Source organism: Carlito syrichta, unplaced genomic scaffold, assembly GCF_000164805.1.
Source record: "Carlito syrichta isolate Samal-C Ts95f unplaced genomic scaffold, Tarsius_syrichta-2.0.1 Scaffold308823, whole genome shotgun sequence".
NCBI classification, from domain to species: Eukaryota; Metazoa; Chordata; class Mammalia; order Primates; family Tarsiidae; genus Carlito; species Carlito syrichta.
The window spans coordinates 8,502-29,689 of record NW_007252919.1 but is presented as its reverse complement, the minus strand read 5'-3'; the positions used below and the strand labels follow the sequence as shown (position 1 = coordinate 29,689).

At 36.7% G+C, this 21,188-nt stretch overlaps 1 protein-coding gene across 1 annotated transcript in view; it reads right to left on the bottom strand.

Moving 5' to 3' along the window:
- Positions 1–19,022, bottom strand: part of TMEM260 (transmembrane protein 260) — a 64,291-nt gene extending 45,269 nt beyond the window's left edge. Inside the window, exons 1-3 of the mRNA XM_008065958.1 lie at positions 18,744–19,022; positions 13,728–13,759; positions 12,848–12,999 (exon numbers count right to left, since the gene is read on the bottom strand). Of these exons, the coding sequence (XP_008064149.1) occupies positions 12,848–12,999; positions 13,728–13,759; positions 18,744–18,903 (344 nt within the window). The 5' untranslated portion in view covers positions 18,904–19,022. The remainder of the gene's footprint in view (positions 1–12,847; positions 13,000–13,727; positions 13,760–18,743) is intronic.
- Positions 19,023–21,188: the final 2,166 nt, after the last annotated feature.

Genomic DNA, 21,188 nt, shown 5'->3' with positions numbered 1-21,188 from the left:
AAAAAAAAAAAATCCCATAAGGTTTTCATTCAAACTAAGTATTTGTCCTGAATCCCTCAGTGGTTAGTCTACTGTACATTAATAAGTCTGCAGGCTGAGTGCAATGCAGGAATACAGGTGTGTGGCCCAGTGCATTCTAACAAGGATGTGCAATCTCCCCACAGCACAGCAGGCTGAGCCTGTGATTTGTGCAGACAGGTCAAAGTATAATGTCCACAGTGGCCAGCATGATGATTTTCTGAAGACTTTGGAGGTCTTTAATTCATTCACTGATTCAGCTTCATTAGTTGCTCAAGTCATATTTCCCAAGCATTGCCTGAGCATACTTCATTTCACCTTAATGAGACAGAGACGAATGCCTACAAAGCAAGCTGATGCCAAGGAGGAGTCCACGAAGACAAGTTTCAGGTCAGGGCTGGGCTCAGTATCGGCCTCATGTGCCACCTCTACCTTCTGTCCTCATGCTAGCACTCAATTGAAATTGTTCTCACTGAGGTCCCCAGTGACATCAGGCTCTCTGGATCTCCCTCTCGCGCTGACCCCTGTTGAGGATCACTCCTCCAGACACACTTCATTACATTATATCTGGGACCCACATCCTCCCTTTCCCTTATATGTCTCTGAGTCTTCCTTCTGTGTTTTCTCCAAATGTTTCCTCTCCTTCCATTAACACATTTAAAGTGAGTTGTTTCCTAAGATTTTGTTCTCAGGCAATTGCTCTTGTCACTCTACATACTCTGCCTGGCTGACTTTATCCACGATCTTCATTTCAATTGCCAACTACAAACAAACAAAAAAATTTTTTTCTACCCCAGCACTGCTTTCTCCTTTACTTTCATACTTATACATCTCCAACCACCTGCTGTACACTTCAATGCCACTCCAGCTCTGCCCATCCCAAAGAACATCAATGTCAATATGTGCAAAATTAATTTCTCATCCTCTTTTCTAAAAATGTTGAATTTTAAATGAAATTTAATTTAATTTTTGAGTCAAGGTCTCGCTCTGTCACTCAGGCTAAAGTACAGGGGCTTGGTTACGGCTCATCACAGCCTTGACCTCGTGAGCTCAGGCAATCCTTCTGCCTCAGCCTCCCAAGTCACTGGGAATACAGGCATGAACTACCACACCTGATTAACTTTTCTATTTTTTGTAGAGATGGTATCTTGCTAAGTTTCCCAGGCTGGTCTTGAACCCCTGGGTCCAAGCAATCCTCCTGTCTCGGTCTCCCCGGAATTATAGCCATGAGTCACCATGCCTGAATCCCCAAAACAATTCTTGCTCCTGTATTTTCTATCTCAGTGTTTTTCATCATCTACCTAGTTATCCAAGGGAAGAGATCTGGGAGATACCATCAGAGCTTCCTCTCCCTCTCTCTCCCAGTCCAACATGTCACATCCTGCCAATTTTACTTCCTAATTATTTTTTAAACTAATTATCTTCTCTCTATCCATACCACCACTGCCCTATTTCAGCTATTATCATTACCCAGGCTCAAGCCAATCCACTGGCATCGTAAACTGGCTGCCTCCACTCCTATGCCCACTACTGTCACTAGAGTGAAGGATCCAAAACATATCTGAACTCACACTTTTCTGCATCCTACCCTTTAATGACTCCCCTTTGATCATAAAAAATAATATAAGCGCCTCATCCTGACAGGCAAGACCTTTCATGATCTGGTCTCAGACTATCTGTAGCTTCATTTCTTGATATAACTCATCTCAAACTTTGTTTCAGCAACACTAAATGACTTGTAAGTCCATGTATTTACAAATTGTTTCTCCACCTCTGGACTTCTTTGCAAGTGAGGTTCTCTATGCAGGTGGAGAATCCCTTATCTGAAATGCTTGGGACTAGAACTATTTCGGATTTGGAATTTTTTTTTGGATTTTGGGATAGTTGCAGAATATATACCAGTCGAATATCTCTAATCTGAAAATCTGAAATTCGATATGCTCCACTGAACATTTCCTTTGGGCATCATGTTAGCACTCAGGCTCAGATTTTAGAGCATTTCAGATTTCGGATTTGAGGGTTAGGGATGCTCAACTTGTATCTGGAACGCTATTTTGCCTTCACTTGGCTAAATCCCACTTACTGTTTGTAACTCAGTATAAGTATCACCCTTTCCAAGAAGTTTTCCTTAAGGTATGTCACTAAGACTAGGGTAATTGTCCCTTCTCTAGGTTCTCATTAAATTAAATGCATTAAATGGGTACTGAATAGAAAGGCTATTTGATTTTTTTGAAAATTAATAGTTTTCCCACATATAAATATTATTTTGGATATACTTCTTCAGTTTTTAAAGTTGCCCAAATAACAGTTTTCTAATTACCTCAAACTAAGTCCAACCATTTTCAAATAATGCTTTATAAAATTACTTATGCCATTATTTAGAAATAAATCTTTTTTTTAAGCTGCGAAAGATGTTTTAATGTTAAAGCAAATTTTGTTGCTTTTTTTTTTTTGAGTTGGGATGCACTCTGATTGTGCAGTGGCACACTCATGGCTCACAGCAGCCTCGACCTCCGGGGCTCAGGCAATCATTCTGACTGTCTTTCGAGTAGCTAAGACTCCAGGCACATGCCACCACACCTGCCTAATTTTGGGGTTAACTAGTCTGCTATGTTATCTAGGCTGGTCTTGAATGCATGGCCTCAAGCAATCCTATCTCCTTGGCCTCCATAAGTGCTAGGATTACAAGCATGAGCCACCGTGCCTGGCCAAATTTTGTTTCTTTTAGGAACTGTGTCCTTTATTGTTGCTATCCTTTACTGTTGTAAAAATGTCTTGATAATAAATGAAATTAAGGGAAAAGTTAAAGCACTCATTTTAAATTTGTTAGATTGCTTTTTCTCTTTAATAAAATTATGTGCATATAGAGATATCTTCCAGAAACTACAGAATAATCATTTCATCATGCTGCACTTCATTGCAAGTATTTAAATATTTGACAAGTGTCCAAAAATAATAATTTACTTTAAAGGCACTTTTTATTTTCATGTTAGTTGATTTATCCTTTGTGTATATAATAAATATTTCAAAGAGAATAATAACATATACAAGGCTCACAGTTACTCATATTGCTTTTCATACACTGAAGTGTAAGGAAAGTTCCTATTCTAAAATGTTAGTGAAATTTCAAACGAAATAAAGATCCCATCTTGTGTAGTATTCAGCTAAACATCAATGAACCCTCCATATCAATAAGTCACTGCATATTGGAGATTTAAAAAAAAAACAGGAAATGTGCAGAAGGCTTACCCAGATGTTGCTGCAAAAGTTATAGTGATGAATATATCTGAAGGAAAATCTAGTCTTAAAATTTGTTAAGCAAGAGAGGTAACTGAGAAGCACTTTTTATCATCTGTTTATTATGAGTTTAAAAGAAAGGCATTTTCCTGTGAGTCTATAAGTTATCTATTGTCCCTCTTGATGGTTGGGGCCTTCATTACATTACAAGCCTGGCCAGTTATCATCTCTATCAATGAAAAAGTATCCTGTGAGTGAGTGATTAGACAAGTTAGTTGCAATTTCTTTTTGGGAATAACTCTAGCCAGGATAAATTCCAGAAACTGAATTTTCCCCTGAAAAGGCTACAATATATATTTAAATTGTTTGGAAGAGTTAAATTATAAAAGCAGAGTGAAATGTTATTCATAAATCTTATTGAAGGCAATATTGTTAAATAAATAGGCAGTCCAAATTTCTGACTAAAGTAATCTTTCTTTTAAAAATAAATAGAAGAAATGTCCAACTTGATGTTATTTAAACCTGAGTTTTAAATCAAATTGTTAGTCCAAGCTCACAAAACAAGCTGTCTTGTATCATCCATAAAGTCTAGTGGGCAAATAAATTGTAAATATAGGTACCTCAAAAATATGGCAAACAAAACAAACTTCACTTTCCCACAGACTAAGTCTGATGATTAATGCTTTTTCAAATAAAAATAATTTGATAAAAAACACCACTGTGTTTTCACTTGGCAATTCAGGAGCTCTACTTTCAATTTGCATTTTACTCTTTTGAACAAATATGCTTAAGTAATTATTATTTTTAAAAAGCCACTAAGGAGTTAATAATATGCTAAAGTGGAATCTTAAATTAGCTCATTAAAATTAAAAGACATACATTTTCGGCTGAAATTGATTAAATTGCTTCAAACTGACTAAAAGCAAACTGAAGAAAAAGAAGGGAAATTCAAATGAGGTTGTGAATAAAATGAAAGGTCTTTTAACCAGAACTCACTAATATATTGCAAGTAGTCTAAGCTATTTTCCATTTTAACTTAAGAACACTTTATGATGAATTCAATATCATAGGAGAAGAAAAGTTTTCTATTCTCAATCTAATTCTCACAGAGTGTCACAGAATAAGGTTAAAGGGGGTAGTGTTTCAAATTTAACACATATTTTTAGACTCTAACCTGACTTACAGAAAACTAAAATGTTATGAGACCATATGAAGACACACAATTCAAACACCATTAATTACTATAATTTTAATAACACAATCATTGAATTGTAAATGATAGATACATGTCAATACCTATAATCAAAATCAAGTTTTTGTACTGTTAGAGAGGTTTATTTAATTCTAAGGTCTCAAAGTAATAGAGGAAAGCACTGATATAAGATGATTCAAAATATCAAATTTAAAAGTTATTATAGCTTATTTTATTGTATATAAATAATTGTATATTTAATATATAAAATGTACTTTGCAGTGTATTTACAGTAAAGAAATCTTCCTGATTACTTTTTACTTGAGTTAACACTAACAGCAAGTAGTTCACCTTCTAGGGGAGCACAATGCTTAGTCAGTGAGGAAAGGCACACCAAAAATATAATAGTATGGGAAGAGTAGTCTAAAGTGTTTAAAATTTCCCCCAGATAATGCAAATGGGAGAAATTCTCCACTGGGGTAAGAAAGATGTGATGCTATTAAGAACATCCAAAGGCTGAGTGCATGGCTCACATCTGTAACCCTAGCACTTTGGGAGATCAAGGTAGGAGAATAGCTTGAGGCTAGAAGTTTGAGAACAGCCTGGGCAACACAGAGAGACCTCATCTCTACAAAAAGAAAAAAAAATTATAAGAGCAACTTAACTAATGTGTGTCAGAATTCTCTGGTTAAAATGTAACTGCCTTCTTTTTCAGTTCAAAAAAGTCATGAGGCCTAGATAAGATTCGCACCTGTAGTTCCAGCTACTTGAAAGGCTGAGGCAGAAGGATTGCCGGAGCCCAGTAGGTCGAGGCTGCGGTGGCCAGGAGTGGCCACTGCACTCCGGTCTGGGCGACAGAGTGAGACTCCAACTCAAAAAAAAAAAAAAGATTCCTAAGAAAGGTCCTGATTGTGTAGCAGTTTTCTCACTGATGGAATACTATTCATCTGTTGACACAATGGATAAATCAGGAGGTTACAATTTACAACACCGACACAGGTTTGCTATTGATAATAAGGTGTATTTTTCTTTCCACTACACGGTATTTGATTTTCATGTGTAGTCACATGTTTGTCTAACCCTCAATCAAAAGGCAAATAACAGAAACCTGAAATTCTTTCCGAACACACATTTGACATGCCTCATAAAATCCATGAATGTATTTGTCTTCAGTGTTACTTGCATGCAAAGAACCCAATATGGAGGGAACACTATGTGTATACTGGGAATTCTTACTTAAAGTGAGTAGAATTTGAATAAGCTGGACGCAATGCAGCATCTGAGCATTATTATTTAATAAATTGCTATTAGTGTCAATTCATATGAACAACTAAAATAGTGCAATGGATTACAGGGAAGAAGTATGGCAAAGCAGGATATAATCAACAGCAAATCTGCTACCCTTATGCTTCCATGATCTTATCTTTCTGGATCTTGTTCCCATGAAAGTGATATAAATGTTCCCTTCTGGCTCTTTCACATAATCAACACCATATATTTATCCCTCCAATCTACTTGGAGTATGGTCAAACGAAGGAGCTAAGCTACTAAAGTTTAAGCACTGCTAAACCTTTTTTTTTTTTTTGCGTTGGAGTCTCACTCTGTCACCCAGACTGGAGCGGCCACCGCAGCCTCGACCTGCTGGGCTCCAGTGAGCCTTCCGCCTTAGCCTTCCAGGTAGCTGGAACTACAGGCATGCACTATCATGCCCGGCTCATTTTTTGATTTATTGTAGAGATGAGGTCTCGCCAAGTTGCCCAGGCAGGTCTCGAACCCTCAGGCTCAGGCAATCCACTTACCTCAGCCTCCCAAAAGCACGGGATTACAGGCTGAGCCACCAAGCCCGGCTTAAACCTCTTTCTTTTGGTGGCATTCACTCCACAAATACGTACTGGGCACCTAATATTTGCCAGGTACTCTGTGGGAAAATTACAATCAGTGGCCATTTAGAGAGCAACAGAATATAAATATTTTCTTTTCATTTTCAAGCTTAGACATAAGAACATAAATCAATAATTTAAGACATGATATATTAAAGTTTTACCTCTGAAGTCACCACCACTGAGCCTAAAAATATTAAAAACATTTTCATCTTTAATAAATTTGCAAATAAGTTCATTTTCCCACATTTTATAAAAATTTACTCTTACTCCAGATAAAAATTCTATCAAGATTAGTTCTATTTCATGAGAATCAATCAAAAGGACTACTATTCAACCTTGAATTTTCAGCTACATAAATATTAACTACCAGCACTCTAAAAAGAAAGTACTACGTATTGTTCCTGATTTAAAACCCCTAAAGTTGAGGGAAAAAAAGTTAAAAGTCTTCAAAAAATAAAAAAGCACAACTGAAGTAGAGGAAATAAGACTATGAATAGCCCACATCAAAAAATGTATCACAGAATTTCCATTAGAATTAAGATTTATGCATTAACTGATAAATGATAATGCTATTCAAGGTTTAAAACAATTCATTTTATTAGACTCCATCAACTTATACCTGAATATCTAAAAGAAAACACTGAACTAGGCTTGACAGAAACCACTATCATTTACATCATATTTACTAAGTTTTCACAGTATGCCAAATACCTTGTACAAGCCTAGTTTAAGATAATTCCCCAACTGCAGATTGTAGTCAATTTTGTTTGAAATGTATAAAAACACACAAGACCTTAATATTAGTTTGTTACTCAATCTTGACAGTGTATTTTGCATTTAGTTGCAAGACTGAACTTGATAAAAGTATATTCCAGCACATTATTCTCAAAGGCATTGGTCAAGGCATGTCATCACACTGTCTTTTTAAACTGAAAACTTAGAAGATGGTGCAGAATTTTTACAATGTTAAGATACAAAAAATACATGAAGTAAATAAAACATCCAAATAACTAAAATAAACAGAAATGAGGGTATTAAACTACTTTCAGCAGCAACACTAATCAACTTCATAAACAATAGGGATTTAATATTAGTCGTCTGCAAAGTGATGAAGTAGATTTTAAAATCTCAATTCATAAAGGTTGTTTTCTGTTTTTGTGGCTTTGTATGAGTTATGATCTATAATTTTATTTGTGATTTTAAGAAATATATGCATTTATTATTGCAGGCATAATAACTGATGACTAGTTCTAGTGGCAAAATCTCGGCAGGAAACAGATTTAGCAATTTAAATGTTTTATAAGTTTTTGTAATTGAGGAAACTTTTCATAATCTGACATTTGTTAAAACCACTTATTAGAAATTATGCAGCACAGTAGCTGTGGAAATATGAGCTAGCTTCACAATTATAAAGTCAGCCTATGTAGCCCTTTCCTATTGTATATAGTGGCATAAACCCCACGGCGGCCTATCAGCTAACTGGCAGGCAGGGGGCTGCTCTATTCAAAGTGAGAGATACAAGCTGCAGGGCAAAAACCTGGCAGCTCCCATCTGACCCCACAATCCCCTACTGGTGACAGCTCCAAGCTCCATGGCAAATTAGGCCTTCTCATATTACAATTGGAGAAGACAGATTCCATTAGCAGTATCTGAAATTGAGTGGAGAGCTGCACTGTTATCAGACTTGACTCATAAGCACTGCTATTAATCAGAGCTATGATAGCATTTATATATTTCAAGCTATCTGCTGCCGCTGTGATATTCTGCTACAAAGGGTTGATGGGACTTAGGAAAGTGAACAATAGAGCTTTCTGGGAAAAGCAGAGTAAATCAAGAAAGTCTATGACTTCCGCACATTCTGAAGGGATTGTGGTTTACATAAATTTTCTCCCAATTGGAGATTGAGCTCTTCCTCATCTTACACATGGGATTTAGTTGTCACTCAATGGTAACAGCTGTGAAAAGGTGAAGCGGCCCACCGCTCAGAATATTGCCTTCGCTTTTAAAGCAATTAACCCATGAACAGGAGGATACCTGGTGATATCAAAGGGATTAGGCCAGGCAGTGCATTATTAACATTTCCTTGAACTAATTCTAACTCTGACTAGCTGTCAGAAAAGACTCTACAGTCTTAAAAAAGAGTTTTTGCCCTGCTTTTTTCCCTTCAAAATGAAGCGCTGCTATTTGAGCCTAATATGTCCCTCTACTTATAAGAAAATGCAAATGAACCAGGCTCTTAATATGCTTAAGCAGTCTGAGTCAATGCAATTTTAATACAAGTATGAGAGAAATATATGATCAATTAACCAGGGATCAAGAGAGATATTCTCCTGAATGGAAATTAATGCTCCAGTACTTTCCATTCTTCTTCAACTACAAAAACTTGGTAACTATTTGTTACTTATGCATAGTTACTTCTGAAATTAGGAAGAGCTTCACATTATTCTCTATGGCAATAATCTAAAATACTCTTTGAGCTGGAAAATCCAAATGTCCCTTAAGCAGGAGATTCTGCATTCTCTAAGGTATGGCATTTTAATTTTCTATTCTTTATTGAATGGAATCTTAACTGAAGCTATAAGAATAGCAGACACAGTGCTCAGACTCAAAGATTCCCTTTCCAAAAGTTTGATCAAATTATTTTTAGCAGCAACATAATGTTTAGAAATATATAACTTAGAAAATTACAAAATCCATGAATAAAATACTGGCACAAAGCAACCTGCCAGAAGATATTTAAGTACTACTGAAATTGATCATAAGTGCTTTGTAGTACGCATAGTTTCGATATATCTTTAATTATTATTAATATCCACATATTCCAGGTAACCTACTTACACTAAGAGATTTGCTTTTTTACTGTACAATGTTAACAATGTTAGCAAGTATTTTTATGTAAGTTCTCTGGATATCTTTTGGAAAAAATATTTGAAAGACTGCTTATTTAATGACCTTCCCTCACTTTCTTTAAAATAAGTCCTGAATTTTGATTATAAAAACTAAGAGTTTTATTTTCAATTCACAGGAGTGCTCAACAAATATTGTTCAATGAATTCTCCTATAGTTCCATTTGGCCTGTAATAATTTGAAAAGCATAGGCTGATTCTCAAGTCTGTTGAGAATATATTCTCTGCCTTGTAACTACCAAAATAAATGATACAAGATATATCCTTATCCAATATGATAAGCAATTTAAATCTTCTGGAGGTAAAGAATTTTTATACCATGCTAGCAACATACTCCCTTCTCTTTTAGCGATACTGGATAGTGATAGTGACTGCGGTACTCCTTCCTTATTCAGTATATAAAACCTCATTTGATATTTCCTGGGAAAATAATTTTTAAATTTCAGTTTAAACAATGTTAAACGTGTTCATACTAGTGATTGACATTACCTATAACTTTTAAATTTTATATTAATAGGGTTTATGAATTTCCAATAAAATAGGACACTTTAAATATACTGCCAAATTTAAAAATAATTTACTTCAATGGTCTTAAAAGAGAAAACACAGCTCCTATGAATCACTAACTATATTACATAATCTTAAAACCACAGATGTACACATTAATAAAATGGATACTATTTCATATAAATGAAATGTATTAGATTAAACTCTCTAACATAATACATGCTTAAAAATACCTCTTAAGGGGACAATACATAAATAAACACATACAGAAACAACTGCCACAAACTTACTATTTTTAATTCAATAAACTACAGTGATACACAGCTTTCCATGTGCTGTTTTCTCATGCTTTCTACATTAGAGCAAAGCAAATATAAATGAGTTCTTGCCAACCATTAGGAAAGACTGACAAAAAATGCAGTGTTAATGACATCTTACAGCTTTTAAAAGCAAGAGAAAGATGCAAGAAAAGCAAAAATTACATAGTAATTGGAAACAACGAATAAATTGTTCTTTCAATCTAAGTCATGTTTACTGAAAAAAATGGAGCTTTTAACATCAACACATTTAAACAGAAATTTGCTTTTGAAATAAAATCTTTGTTTAAAAGGTACAGAAGGTCTTTATGTCCACCCCAAGAGCTAAATATAGTGAATGGTATGTGAACAATTACCTGAAAAAAACCTAAACCTGTTAAAAGAATTAATTTGCTGCACACCAGTCAGCACTAATCCTACATGTACAGTAATGTTCTCTTAAGTGATGGGGAAAAGAAATAAAGAATAAAACTGTTTTCTGGATGAAAACCCTTCAATATTCAACAACAAAATGGAATGATGAATCGGTCTGTAAATGAATAAAGTAGTGAAATGTCTTCTAAACAAATTCTGATAAAGGAGTCAACCTGTAAAGGAATATATTTACTGTACGCTGGAACAGGAAAATAGCTGTCACTGTAATGGTTGTACAAAAACTGTGTCCTGCTGTTGGGTTTATATTCACAGAAGAAAGGTTTTAAAGGTTAAGTTCAGGTCATACAACAAATGAAATTGTAACAAGCCAGCTGACATTGTATAATGTCTTCTTCCATTCAATCAATAGGCTACTGTTAGTCCTATTACCATAGAGATGGCTTCTCCTTTTTGAAGGGTGTCTATTGTTTGACATAACAGATTTGCCACTTGAACTAGGTTGTTCCCAAAGGACATGTACCTTGTCAATTATTTGTATTCAAAATAATGCTGTATTTTCATATTAAAATTATGTAAGAGATAATATCGTTAGATCCTTTTTCTGAAAGAAAGCAACTTTTCCAAAGTACATACTATATTACTAAAACCACTCAAATACCCAATTTTGTCATTGAAAAGTTTGGATTTAAGACACATGTCAGCAAATATAAAACCACAACATTAGTAATGCGTATTAAAAGAAAAGGATGACAGGCTAGTGTGCTTATCTAAAACCCATTTTAATCAATCATAATAATTAATAAAATCTATTTTAAAATGTAGACAACTCAAATGAAAATTATTGTCCAAAGTGAATTGGATTCTGTCAAAATTTTTTTTTTTAAGATTTGTACTTATAATTTTTACAATGGTTCTCATGTGGAATGACATCAACAATTAATATGTTGAAAACATTGAAAAGCTCTAGAAAATGAATTGCTTTACTTGCACAAAGAGCTATTTCTATCTACACAGCACTTAAATATATTTATATTAATGATCCAAAATACAGACTATTAAAATAAGTAGAAATATTAGTTTTCTTTAACTGTTTTTGTCTTACATGTATTGTGAAAATTAATAACTCACACACTCAATACAGAACAGGGAAGTTCCTGTTCAACCTAGATATTTTTAAAAATAAAAGACCAGCTTTTCTCTCAATGGAAATACTGACAGGCTCTTAATTATAAAAAACTCAAAAGGAACAATTCTAGCAGAAATTGTTCTAACCATTTACAAGTATTCATAACACATTAATCCAAGCAGAGAAATTATTTTAAATATCTCATACTTAAGGATTTAGCTATCACTGAAAACCTCTAAGACTGAAATTAAAACAAATTTTAATAATATAGACAAAATTTACCAAATTATCAAGTTATATTTGAATCTGAAAGCTTTTTACAAATAAATTTAAATGTAAACTTTAGAGTTATATTAACTTTTATATTTATATACATAATTAAAAGAGAATTTAGAATTTAGCTAAAGGACAAAAATATAGTCTCCAAAAATGACATTAAAATTATGTCTATTTAATTTATATCATATTTACATACAAAAATCATTTGCTTTTATAATAAGAACTGCAATTATTTTTGGAAGAAGTGCTTTAATTTGGTCTTTCCTTTTGCAGAAAGTACAATTTTCATTTTTCAGTATAATCCTTCAAGGTATAGGATACACTGAGTTAAAAATGAAGGAGACAGAAACATCAAAGACAAATGAGTTTACCAAAAGTTTCAAACTAATGACCAATTTTTAAAAAGCAGGGTAGCCTTCCAAGCTAAGAAAGCCTTCTATCCATGAGATAAGTGGGATCTAATTTGCCTACCTACCCCACAGCTATAACGGAACTGAGTGAAACCTTACTAAAACCACATCTCAAATTGATTTTCCTAGTTAATAGCCTTATTTCAAAAAGTAGACATGTTCATATTTGGAACACAACTTAATTAGGTATCAGCCCTGGACCTGATAGGCATCTTCCCATCAGCAAGACAGTGAGCAATTAAATGATATTTACCATTTACCAAAAAATGAACCTCATATTGTTGAATTAAACTGGCTCATCTGCATCTTCACAAAATGACAAACCTCATTAGTTCTGCCTAACCAGAGAATCATGATAATAAACCGGTGACACCTTTGCTCCATTGTAGGAAGCAGAACCAACTGTGTAATCATTTGAGGGGTCAAATGCATATGAGACTACTGTAAATTAAGAAAGTGAAATCACATGATTTAGGGAAACCATTCAAACAACAATAAGTTGCTTTTTTGTTTGTTTGTTTAATGTATGCACTAGGGTCACAAGAAATCTATACCACCAGTTGGTCAAAATTAATTTTAACTAATCAACTACTTTACCTGAAAACGGTGAAAAAAAGTAATGATGCAGCTACAGCTCCAAATAAGCCACAGAGAAGATTGACCCGGTAGGCAACTGAACCAAAAGGAAAGAGCATAATTGCCAGTTTAGCCAGCAGCGTGAACAAAGGATAGCCAGGAGGATGGGCAACCTAAGGCAAAATTAGCAACAGTTAGAAAGTTTTCATGTAGGAAAGGAAGAGCCACACTGGCTTTCATTGAAAAGTAGCCCTTTTCTCAGGCAAGTATAAAGATTCTGTGCCAATGACTAAATGTTTGAATGGTGGTTTTCTATTGTAATCCTCTTGTGCCAATACAAATAAATATTTTCTTTAGTGGATTTGGCAGCGTCTATCACATGGTGCGTCACCTAGAGAAAGGGTGACATATTTCATTGTCAGTTCTTAAGCAGTTTGTTCCCTGGGTTCACAGTACATTAGGGTCATTTAAAAGGCTATTGAAGAAAAGCAGGTTCTGAATGATCGTATTGGTTAGAAAGTTGAAAGACCACACTGCTATCGGATTACCACCATGCTGACAGTCGGAAGGTCTTGCCTAAAGGGATCATGTGCCATAATAAAGTTTATTAAATAATAAACTTATTAAAACTGCTAACCCGATTTATTTTATTCTCCACAGCTTATACAAAATTTGGGGTGATAATAAGGCAGCTACTGTATATATAGTAAAGGCTTTGCTTTATAATTTAGTTTAATTGGATTTAAAACTTAAAGTAAATTGTCACGTACTGTACTTATAACTTACGAAAAACTGGGGTTTGAAAATAAATTAATCTACTTTACTCCATGCTTAATTAAACTTTCTTAATTCCTAAAACTGTTAATGAGAGCATTGATTAAACAATAAAACTAATACTTACTCCAAGCTCATGTGCGGCTGTGATCAGTTCCCCTGTGAAAAAATAATGTAAAACCAATAATTACTATTAGAGAATGACACTCCTCCAAAGTTTTCAAAATCCAAATGCTTGCATTGGGGTTTTGCATTAATTTGACTGGATAAAACTGTAAATCTGTAGAGATTTAACAGCATGAAATAGTCTAAGAATATTTTCTTCCTTAGGTCTTATTGAACAAACTATCTTTGATAGTTTTTAATAACTGGTCAGTGGAAATACATGTGAATTCTGGTTTAAAAATATGCTTATTTTCCCTCCTCAAAGCTGTATTTACTTGCAAATATGTAAATACCTTTAGATCATTAATGTAATATGCTTCATTATTCCTAAAGAATTTAGCACAAAACAGTCTATGAAGATGCAACTTTATATGTAAAACTTGCATACGTCTGAGGTTCTGACATGCCATAAATTGTGCCATACTGTCCCAACACTGGCATTTAGACATCTTTTCTACATTATGTTGGAAATGTTTAAACAATTTCCAAGTATTTATTAACTCCATGTTATTTTGGTCAGCTCTACTGTAAGACTTTTTTTCAAACCATTATATCATCATATTCTTTACATAGTCCTTTATAGTTCCTCGCCATTAATGACTATTTCTAAAATTATGTTGCAGTAATATAATGCCTATTTGTTAATATTTTAAGTGTCTAGAGCACAGGGACTAATTGTGATTCATCCTTGTACACTGTAATACAGTACAATGGAGGAAATCACTCAGTATTGATGAATGATTTGTGAAAGCTACTATTACCTGATAGGAAATGTACTAGTGTCCATTACTATTACCTGATAGGAAATGTACTAGTGTCCATTACTATTACCTGATAGGAAATGTACTAGTGTCCCTTGATAGCAATACTCTGCTTTTAATTTCTACTGTCCTGGTCACAATTTACATGTTTACTCTCTCTGGCCTGGACTACAGCAACAGACTTGACAGATCTTCTACTTCAAATCATCTTCATATTGAAATCACTTATTACCGCTACTTGTCCCCCACCCCAACCCTAAACACAAACACACATACAAAAGGCTTGAGTGTATCCCTGGTATAAAATTTCTCAATGGCTACTCTCTGCCTATGAAGTTCAATTCCTCAACATGACATTCAAGCCCTCTATGGTTTCAAGGCCCTTTGCTAGCCTTATACCCATGAAACCTATGCTCCCTCCAGTCAAATCTGATTACCCACTCTTCCCCTGGAATGGCCCTCTCTTGCACCTCTTCTCACTCGTTTTCTCACCTTGAAATATTTTCCCCAGCATTTTCTTCTAAATCCTTCAAGGGCTACTTCAATTGGCACCGTCTCTGTGACACCTTTCTTTACACACCTCTCTCCCTAGCCTTCCCATCAGAATTAATCACTTCTTCCTCCTCCATGGAACCTGCTTGAGTCTATTTAGCACTTTAGATTGCTTTGTATTCTGGTTAGTGGTTTTCATTTCTCTCTCCCACTAAGTTTAAAAACAATATCTTACCCATTTCAAGATCCTGCCAAGACACTACCACCTCTCCCCTCTGGCCACACACAAAGACTCTAATCCAAGCCCTGAACATAGAGGTTGACAAAAAGACATATCACATTGTCATCCTCACTACTCAGACACCCCCTACGTTAAGGGAATGACTACATCATGGGAAGTCATAAGGGTACTCGAAGACAGATATTGCTCACTTGAGTCAATTACTTAAGGACATATTTTGTTAGAGATATTCAAGGGCAGCTTAGAAACCAAGGACACTTTTTATATCCTAAATACTTCTTTTTAAATTGTTTATGGTCTCAAAATGCTTAGAACTGTTCCCTTTGCAATTACTGTCAAGGACATAATTTTATAGTTTTACTCAATAAGTTAGCTCTTATGTCTTCAGTCTCAAACTATTTTAATCAGTTTTTTGTTCTTCTCTGATAAATTTTCAAGGCCACTATTTATTCTCCTCCTTTTAAAATGTATTCAGAATTATATTTAACATTAAGAAAAATAGCTTATTTTCTCTTCTTTTTACCATTAAAAAGTCAATATGATGTTATTTTTTGCTGGAGTTTTGCTGCTATAAAGATAAATCTGGAATGTGACAAACTTTCATCAACTTTTATCAAATGTTAAACTAAAATCTAAATAGAAAAGATGCCACCGTTCAAAGCCTATACATGTATCCTTGAGAAAGAGCTACAGGGAAATACTATTCTTAAATTGACTGTAATAAAGAAAAAAGAGAAAGTGAATCATAAAAAAAAAAAATTAAAAGAAACCCACACTCAGAGCCTCCTGAATCTTGGCCTTCTCCCAACCCCTTACACTAGGGTTTCCTTAAAGTTACCTCCTACAACTAACTGCATCAGAATTTCCTGGGTGTTTTTTAAAAATGAGGATTCCTTGCCTCAACTCCACCCTCTGGCATTGGGGCCCAAGCTTCCCAGTCAATCCTGAAGGACATTCCATTTTGAGAACCACAGCTTTGTTGCTGTCTGGGATGCAAATTGGTGGCAAGCTCAGAGTCATCAACAGTGCTTAACCTTCTCAAAACCCAGCTTACATCTTATTAACTATACTATCATACTGTCATATATCAACTCTGTTAAAGACAGTGTCTTTAAAATATACAAACAACATATAAGCTAATTTAGAGAAGGCTAGATTCTTGTCCCCTCCCCCAAATCACCAGGAATACTCCTGCCCTTAAAATAAAAGAAGCTTATGTCAAGCAGTGCAAAAAATAAATTTGGTAAGGCCACACAATTAGATGGATTTATGGAGGATAATTAAAGACTCAATCAGGAAGAAGAATACATGCTTTATGTCAGTTTTGAGATGTGTTCTGTTTATTGATGGAAAATATAATTCATAAACAAACACTCAAAGAGAACAGTACATCCAACATGTAAACAAAAGTATCAAAAATATGATTAAGTAAATTTTCCATATCAGCATTCACTTGGAAAACAATTTATCATTCCCCAAATGAACATAAAAATATAAGCAATTACTAGTTAGCATCAAACTAAACAAACTAGAACACCTAAAGTTCAGTAATTCAAGGTGAATACATAACTTTGTTCTTTTGGGGAAAAAAAAAAAACGGTATTAGTAAAGACAAGGCAACAACCACAGATTTTTAACTTTAAGTATCACTATGTATGTGATGGTGGATTTAAAAAGAATTTCATGAAATTCTTTGACAGAGTACAAGTTAAGAGAGCCTGCTCTAAAGTCAATTTACTTGAGTTCTTTCCCGCACTTATCAGCTGTGTGACTTTGAACATACCTTAGCCTTAGTTTACTCATCTATAAAAGCAAAATAATAATTGTACCTACTTTGTAGGGAAGCTGGGAAGGTTAAAACAGCAACCCATATAAAAAACCCGCAGCACCGCCTTGCACATAGTTAAGTACCCAATAAAAGTTAGTTATTGTTATTCATCCCATCCCCATACTTCAGGCTCAAATAACCATAAGTAGCTGTCAGTCTTCCCCTGCCCCCAACAAGTAACAGAACTGCCCAGCCTCTGAATAAGGCTCTCCATGTCAAAACTCTCACAACTATAACGTTATCTTCATTATTAAATATAAATCTTGGAAACATGGGTCAGTAACTCCATTGCCTACTATACACTAATGAAACACTATTCCTATTCATTCAATAGGACCTGAAAGAAAGAAGAAATGTAATGATTTGAAAATCGCACATCAAGGATCCTCAACGTGGTAGGCTGCCTTAAAGATGGCCCCTGATACTCCCCAACTCCTGGTATTCCCACTAGTGTAATCCTCTCCCCCTTGAATGTGGGCTGGAGTTACTAACTTCTGCAAGTAAAACAGGGCAGTGCTGTATCACTTCTAATATCAGGTTACAAAATGACAGAGGTGTCAGACTGAGCAGGCCGTTATCTTATGGAGAGACCCACATGGCAAAGGACTGGATTGAGTTTAGAAGCAGATTCTCCCTAGACTGAGCCTTGAGAGGTCTGCAGACCCAGTCCCCATCATGACAGCAACCTTGTCCCGAGTAAGAGCACCTCGCTAAATTAGGCCCAGATTCCTGATATTCAGAAACTGAGATGATAAACATTTGCTGTTTAAGCCGCTAAATGTGGGGATAACTTGTCATGCAGCAAAAGATGACTGGTACACTGCTTTCTCAGTTCATTGATTCACCGCTCAAAGTGACAGCATCATCCTGACAACATACTGGCTATTAAAAGGCATTATTTGATGGTCAATAACTCTGGCAGCAAAACCAAACCAAAAGTACAACCTGGATTTTGTTTCTTGTCTCAACTATAAAACAATCATACATGCAATTTAAAAGGCCAATGAGTCACACTTTTTAAAGTAGAAGCACCCAGTCTGGCTTCCACTTTTTAAAGGGTTCTCCCCCAAATATTCTACATGTTTCCTTCTCACTATTCAGGTTTCAACGAAAATATAACCTCCTCAGAGGTCTTTCCTGACCACCCATCCTAAAGGACCCCCTACGCACCCCCACTTTTTCTTTTTTTTTTTCTCGGAGAGCTCGCTGCAGGAGGAAGTAGAGGACAGACCACCCACTTTCAATCATACAACTGATCACCAGTTAATATGTTGTGTATTCAGGAACTTGTGCTTCGCCTGTGTTTAACCGCACGTTCTAGAACACTCTCAATGATGTGTGCTCGCCACTAATGTCATTTCTTTTGTCTGAGACACAAGAAGGACTCGGTAAGTCATATTCGTGGACTCAGAGAGAAAGTAAATACTCAGGACCAGAAAAAAAGGTATGGGGGAAGTGGAGAGGTCGTTGAGCCCCACCAGGCGAAAGCACCACCAAGCCCCGTTTCGGAAACCTGAGAACTAAAGAAACCGGTTACAGGATGGAAACAGACGGTGGTTCTGGAACACAAGCCCTGCGCTGGGCACCGGCCGGTGGACGGAGGGCCCGAGCTGACCAGGGGAGGGGACAGGAGGAGCAGCCCTGAGCGTACTTTACCCGAGTCTCCCCCCGGCACCGAAGGGGGCAGCGTGAGGGTGAAAACGGCGGCCACAGCGGCGAACACTGCGACGCCGCCGAGGAGGCCCTCAGAGCGCCGCGGCCCCTCTCGGGCTGCCCGCCCCCGGGCCTGGCCTCGGCAGTCGCCATGGAGACCCATGGGCCAGCTGCGACCGAGCAAGGAGGGTACGGCTAACCCAAGCACTCAGTGTGGCAAGGAGCGTTCCAACCGACAGGCGAGCGTAGCCCGCGCGGCGGCCTTGGCAACTTCCGGGTCGAACTGGACCGCACCATTATCCACCTAAGTGGAGGGGGGTGAAATGCCAGCCCTCGCGAGAGCCAAACCCTGGAAATTTTCTGGGAGTGCACTACTCGTTGGCGTTTACAGACTTATAATGCGCCTTAAAGTAACTAACCACAGGGGTGTATTTCTTTAGAGAAACAAGCCCGGACACAGACCTACCGTCTCTAGGGCTGTTTCCCCCTTCATACTGACTTGGTTGGTTCTGACAAAGACAAGCAGCGTTGAGAACCGCGAGCGAGGAAGGGCTGCTTCTGCCCCCTGTGTTGTGGGGTGGAAGAGTACAAAAGGCCAGGATCCGCCAGGAGCCCAACCCTTGTGAAAACACGGAGTAGCGTATTTACAGTCTGTGCAAAAAGCCAGTAAATACATTAACCCGATTAGGCACTTATTACGATTTACTATATTACTATGATTAATTATAAGTCGGTGTGCTGGTTATTATAAATCGCTGAATAATTTTTAAAGAGATTACAATATGCTAGTTTGTCTTTTTTTTTTTTGTAACGTGATGAAAACTTTGTAGATGAGTTGGGAACTTGATTTTCTGTATTAACGCAAAAACTCATAGAGGTATCACACAGGTGTCTCCTACTTTAGCGAAAAGGAGTATTTTGGTGGAACTTTGGCCACAAAGTGGGAAATGAAACTGAGTTACCTAGACTTTACCAGCAATAGAGAAAGGAAAACAGGGTGTTGGCTTTGCTACTACACGGCAGCAGTTAGTAAGTTTTTTAAACTTGTATTTTACATTATTATGGCAATTATTCTGGAGTGGGAGGGGAAGGAAGTGCAGCTACCAAGGAATGTATTTCAAAATGCACACTGAAAGTCAATGACTATCTCAAATATATTATGTGCAATCTAACAGGAACACTGTCTTGTAGGGAGACATACACTTGCATTGACTGGCAGTCATTGTGCAGCACATCGTAGTCTTTTCCAGACATTTATATAATGCTTCTCAAATATATTGTGAATTCCTGGAAGACAGGGATTGTGTGGTAGGCTGCTTCTAAAATGGCTCCGGCAGTCTCTGCCTCCTGATATCCTTTGTGTGATCCTTTCCTCTTGTGTATGGCCTGGACCTAAGGACTCACTTTTATTTTTACAATAAGACAAAAATGATGAATGTGACTGTTGAGATTAAGTTACAAATGACATTCATATTGCTTGTGCTTCCTCTTGCCCTCCAACTTGTTCTCTCTGATGAAGCCACATATCACATTATAAGTTGCCCTATAGAAATGCTCAGCCTGTAATCCCGCGCCTTTGGGAGGCTGAGGTGAGTGGATTGCCTGAGCCCGCGGGTTCGAGACCCGCCTGGGCAGCGAGACCTCATCTCTACAATAAATCAAAAAATCAGCCGGGCGTGGTAGCGCATGCCTGTAATTCTGGCTACTTGGAAGGCTGAGGCGGGTGGATCGCCAGAGCCCAGCAGGTCGAGGCTGCGGTGGCCAGGAGCGGTACTGCACTCCAGTCTGGGCGACAGAGTGAGACTCCAACTCAAAAAAAAAAAAAAAAAAGAAAAGTCTGAATGGCAAGGAGACGAGGGCCACCTCCAGCCGACAGCCAGCAGAAACTGTGGTCCTCAACAACCTTAGAGGCACTGAATCCAGCCAATAGCATGTGAGGGAGCAAGGAAGTGGGTCCTTACCCCATGTTAGCTTTGAGACAACTGTGACATCTGTCAACCATGACTACAGTCTGGGAAAGATCCTGAAGCAGAGGACCCAAATAAGCCCCATCTAGGCTGGTATCCTACAGAAACTGTGAAGTAATAAATGTTGTTGTTTAAGCCAATAAATGTGAGGTAACTTGTCACTCAGCAATAGATAACTAAGATAGGCTGTCTTCTATTTCTTTTCTGAAAAAGCATGAAAATGAGTAACATTGACTGGGTCAGGCATATACGTCTTTCCATTTTTATCCACTTCATCTTTTGCTCATGAGTTGTTTTTTTTAAGATAAATTTTAATTTCAAAGGGGAATAATTATTTGCCGCTGTTTGGGTGGTATAAGTCAGTACTAGAAGTGCAAATTTGGAAATTGTTCATGTAGGGAAAATATGAACAAGTTAACCTAAGGGATAGTGTAGAGAGAACAAGTTGAGCTCTAACGTCATCCCATGTTTTCATTTAGAG